A 5,320-nucleotide genomic window follows, 5' to 3' on the forward strand; every position below is an offset into this window, starting at 1 on the left:
CCAGCCTTCTTGGTTTTTTGATGTGAATTTTCTGTCTTCCGTATTTTGTTTGAGACACTGTGCTTTGCTTAATTTTAGGGCTATAACGGAGAGATGAGTGGCTCCCCAACGTTGTGTTTGAGACGTTATTTCCGATCAATCGCTGCCGCACACCTCACACCTGACGCGTGTCTCTGGTGCAGGCCCAGTCCCCGCCGCCGGCTCCTCCCCGGGCTAAGCTGCAGCGCCCCCCGTCGTGCACGTCATGTCGGTCGCGGGGCGGTCCCTGGTGCAGGCGATCTGGGCGAGCTCTAACGCGATGCTGTTGCTGTCGGCAGGTGCGCGGCCCGGGACACCGCGAGGACGAGAGGCGGCAGACTCGAAGCAGGACGCAGCAGATATCGGGGCCGAGGCGAGCGGCGTGGAGCACGGCGATGATCCACCAGGACGAGAGTTAACCGAGTGGAAAACGGACCCGGAGATCAAGGCCGAGCCATGTTGTGTCGAGCACGGCGATGATCCCGACGATGTCCAGGACGAGCGGCTGCAGCTGGTAGTGACCGGGACCTTCTCGCTCCGCGGTTGCAGCGAGGAGGACTCTGAGGACCTCGCCAATAGCGTTGGGGCCGTCGTCGACGCGGTCTACTCTCAGCATCATCCGCTCGCCGAGTTCGACGGTGGTGACGTGCTCGGCGAGGATGGTCAGGATGGCGGGGGTTTGAGCAAACCGACTTACAGCCATGGTGACGAGAGTCGTAAAACGAGTAGATCTACGAAGAAAGACTTGCATAAACTGACCGATGCAGGGTTCAAGTGTACATACTGCAGCAAAACTTTAAATTCGAAATCTAGACTGGAAGAGCATCTTCGTGTACACACCGGCGAGAGGCCATTCAAATGTGAAACGTGTGAGAAGAGTTTTACTAAAAAAGGAATCGTGACGGGGCACATCAGAACCCACACAGGCGAGAAACCCTATGTGTGCGACTTCTGCAAGCAGCGATTTTCTCTAAGTAATCATCTTGTTAGACACATTAGGAAACACACAGGTGAAAAACCTTATCAGTGTGAAACATGTGAGCAGTGCTTTACCCACAAACGTAGCTTGACTGAGCACATCAGAACGCACACGGGCGAGAAACCATATCATTGTGACTCCTGCCAGCAGCGTTTTTCTTTAAAACGAAATCTTGTTACACACATTAGGACACATACTGGTGAGAAACCATACAAGTGTGATCAATGTGAAAAAAGTTTTACTCGTTCAAGGAGTCGCACTAAACACGTTCAAACCCAACACACCAAAAATTGAACGGCAGATTAGTTTATGAGCTTGTTAGTTTTCGTCATGAATGTTAGTGAGGTTTTGTGAATAGTGACATGTCTGCCAATACTTCTGAAAAGTTATCTCTTGTATCTTTCTAAATTGTCGCGAGAGACACGTCCAAACCCAACACACATTAAATCGAACGGCATATTAATTGACCGACTTACTTGTTTTCGTCAAACACACACAAAAATCACACTTAAAATTGAGTGGCAGAATGATTTACAATCACGATAATCACCGTATTTTCCAAGATAACTTGTACCTTTCTAATCCTTAAATTAATCACCAGTGATACTAAGAACTCTTGTTTCCAATTATTTTTGGCTATGTTCATTTTGTAATAAATAAAATTTAAGTTCTTGGCCTTGGCCCAAATATAATCTGCATTCTTGCTTTTTACCATACTTTGGTCCGTGCCTGAGCAGATATATGAGTTTTGAAGCGGTTTGGTTCGACCAAGTGAAAGGTGAGGTGTGAAGAAAAGTTGCGGGGGGGGGGGGTACGTTTAGAATGCTAGCTGTATCGTTTGCCGTAAAATGTAAAATGTATTCCTCTTGCAGGCCCAGCTCCCAGCTTTTCCTTCCGGGACAAGGAAGCCGTGGATGCGGGCCGGGCGCGACTGTTGCGTCTCTCCCGCCGAGGTGCAGTCGCTGCGAGTGCGGCCGTCGCCGTGGAGCTGCAGTCCCATCATCAGGTACGTCCTCCGGGTACACGCCCGCGGATGCCTTCAAGACTGGATTGGATCCCATAGGAGCTCGACGAGGTAGCGGAGCACGAGGCGAAGTAGCGGAGGTAGGACGCATTCAATATGTCGAGGAACCCCCGCTCCCTCCCCCTCCCTCCCCCCTTGCAGTCCAGCCGGGTAATTCAATCCGACATGCAAATCGTCCCGTAATCCCCGCCTCGTTATATTGGCTTGGTTTTGCCGCGCGCTGAGCCGGCCGGGCCGCCGGGTCTGGCCAAGTCAAACAGAATATCTGCTACTTTTCTTCCCGACTCACTTCTTGGTGTCTCTCTCTCTCTCTCTCTCTGCCGGTCGCGGGAATTTAAGATTGGGGGGGGGGGGAATCAAGGGTCAAGGAGGCGACAACGAGGTCCAGGTCTATGTCCAAGTCCAGTCTACAGGTCCTGGCCGACAACGTTCGTGTCGGGTCGGGCTCGCCCCTGCCAATCTCAGCGACGCGCTGCGCTGGCTATGGGGGCTATGGTTGTCTGCAGGAACGGTGGAGGAGGACGACGACGACGAGGAGGAGGAGGCGGGTGACGAGGACATTTCCAATGAAATGTAATTAAGGACTCTGGTCGGACGGACAGGCGTGCATTCCTGGCACCGCCGCCGCCCCCGCTACTTCCTCTCCATCTGGGTGACGACGGTGACGACGACGACGCCCCGCCCGGTGGTGGTGGTGGTGGTGGTGGTGGTGGTGCTAGTTTGCAGACAGTTTTCTGCCTGGTGCGCGTGGGACGAGTGGAAGCAGCGGGAGAGATCCCGGCCCCTCCTGCAAAATGCCTCGCCCAGATCCCGCTTGTTACTTGTGCACGGGACGACGGCGGGGGCCGCCACCACGAGCTGCTCACCCTCCGCGGAGGGGTAACTACCCCTGCAGTAGTTTAGGGGTAACTACCCCCCCCCCCCCCTCCCCTCCGCGCTCCGTGCGGGGCATGCAGCGAGCCCTCTCCCGAGCGCCCCTGATTGAGGGACTAGTGAATGGTAATGCACCCCCCTCTTGTCTCGCCCCTCCCCCGCCTTCTTTGAATCGCTGCCGGTGCATTCGGGCGGGCGGCTGCCGGCGGCTGCATTCCCTCGTTGCCCTGTTCGTGCGCGCTTTATAGCGTCTCCCGCTGATGATTGGCTGGCCGTGGCGGAGATGTCGAGTCTGCAAGTCCGTTGGCTCTCGTGTGGGCGCAGAGAGTTGAACTCATTCCCTGCGACGTGATCACTATGTGGTCACGCTCCCATGTTGAATCATAGGCACCAAAAATGAGCCACAGGCAACGTGTTAAAGACGTTGCACTAAGTCAGGATGTTACGAATTGCTTTTAAGAAGTATAGGGGGTAACCATTCTCTTGGCTCTAAACTCCTCTCCGATCGCGTGGTTTAGATAGTGTGTGTGGAAGGGCATGATAAATTAATGCACGTATAGTGCAGGACAAACATTTTTCGCGTACGTCTAAATTGTTTTTGTGGATGTGAAGTGGATGCGAGTGGATGTCACGTTATAGTATAGCTGTCTCGATGTCACTTTAGTGGCCTATTTGAATGGCATACTCTTTGTTTTGACACATTCGAGGCTCTATGCACGGAAAAAGATGAGCTGTATATCCAAACTAATAGCCAAATACGTTAACTAATTAATTAACTATCTAGCTAAAAATTGAGCTGATTAAAATGTAGCTGCGTATCCTAAAAAAAAAGGAGCTCTAGGTCTCAAAACACGGTTAAAAATTTAGTTCTAAATAGCTACACATAGCAAAATTTTTAAATATATGTGTAGCTACATGTCTTTAGCTAGCTAAATAACCGGTTACACCGCTTATTTAGCCTTTGGATTGGCTGTACACCCAGAAGATAGTATCCTTAAACCAAGGAATTTTCTTTATAAAGAAAATACAACGTAATTTTTGACCTTGGCCCAAGGTTTTTCCATTAATTTCAAGAAAATTAAGTTGATCTAAAGGAATTTTTTACTTTATTTTAACGTCATTTGCCTTAAGTCAAAGACAATTTTCCTTGTATCTTTTTGAGGTAAAAATAGCGTTGAAGGAACGCATTTTGCCTTGTTTGAAGACTTCCATTTTCTGGGTGTAGCTAATCGCTTTTTCCGGCTTTTTCCTTGTGTGTTTCGCGCTTCTATTTGGGCGATGGCGCGCGGCGTGGCGTGGCGCGGGCTGCGCGGGCAGCGCGCTGGGACGGTGGCGGTGGTGGGGGGATCGCGTCACCGCCAGGGTCGTGCACGTGGTCTCGCACCACCGCCGCGTCGCTCTGCGCCCGCGGCACGCGCTCCCCACGTAATCTTCGGTAGTATAGTGGTCAGTATCCCCGCCTGTCACGCGGGAGACCGGGGTTCGATTCCCCGCCGGAGAGTATATTTTTTTACTTTTATAATTACTCTTTCACCTGTTCATAATTCTGCTTTTTTCATGCAATACTTTTGCCGAGACCAGTATCTCGCTCTCTCTCTCACACGGACGCTCTCAGAGAGTTATTTTTGATAGTGTTGGCCGTGTAGCACACCAAAAAACCATGTGTGTAAATGTCGCACACTGTAGGTGTGTGAATGTCGCACACTTGTAGGTGTGTGAACGACAATTGTACACATGGAAGGGGGCACAAATGTGTGAATTTCAAAAGATAATCCTCACCCTTTCTCCCTTAAGTATACGAATGGGCATTGAGACACCCATAAGTGAGCGACATTTACACACCTACAGATGTGCGACATTGACACACTTACAAGTGTCCGTTATTGGCCCACCTACAATTGTGCGACATTGACTCACCTACAGGTGTGCGACATTGACTCACCTACAGGTGTGCGACATTGACTCACCTACAGGTGTGCGACATTCACACACCTGCAAGTGTTCCAATTTCACACACTGGCGTTTTCAGTGTAGGGTCAGGTTGTAAGCGCCCTCGCCACGCGTCCTCGGTGCGTCCCGGAGGAGGGGGACCCCGGGCTTCCTCAGTAGGACACTTTGGGGGATGAGACACCCCGAGGCTTTGTGCCGTTGAAAACGCGAGCTGAATTGAATATATGTTTGACGCGAGTGCGAGGGGGACAGGGAGTTGGGGGATGAAAGTGAGGAAGGGAGGAGGTGAGGGAACGGAGAAAGTGTTTGCAGAAGAGCGGCGCGGGAGAGCAGGGAGGGGGAGAGTATCTGTGTGTGTTTTTGTGCGTGTGTCTAGGCCACTTTGGGCGTCCTATCACGCCCGCGATGAAATGATACGAGTTTGGGCGGCGGAAAGAGAGTCGTCGCGGGATGAGAGAATGTAAGGGAGGGAGGGG

The 5,320-nt window shown here is 51.6% G+C and overlaps 1 protein-coding gene and 1 non-coding gene across 2 annotated transcripts in view; both read left to right on the plus strand.

Annotated features, from left to right (window-relative positions):
* Positions 1–1,689, plus strand: part of LOC113210561 (zinc finger protein 572-like) — a gene marked incomplete at its 5' end in the record, with an annotated part of 5,198 nt that extends 3,509 nt beyond the window's left edge. The window contains one exon of the mRNA XM_052269568.1: positions 219–1,689. Coding sequence (XP_052125528.1) covers positions 219–1,291 — 1,073 coding nt within the window. The remainder of the gene's footprint in view (positions 1–218) is intronic.
* A 2,634-nt stretch (positions 1,690–4,323) lies between these two features.
* Positions 4,324–4,395, plus strand: Trnad-guc (transfer RNA aspartic acid (anticodon GUC)). Its single transcript has one exon. It is a non-coding gene; the product is annotated as a tRNA-Asp (tRNA).
* Positions 4,396–5,320: the final 925 nt, after the last annotated feature.

Source organism: Frankliniella occidentalis, unplaced genomic scaffold (assembly GCF_000697945.3).
Source record: "Frankliniella occidentalis isolate FOCC.00 unplaced genomic scaffold, Focc_3.1 Scaffold95, whole genome shotgun sequence".
Taxonomy (NCBI): Eukaryota; Metazoa; Arthropoda; class Insecta; order Thysanoptera; family Thripidae; genus Frankliniella; species Frankliniella occidentalis.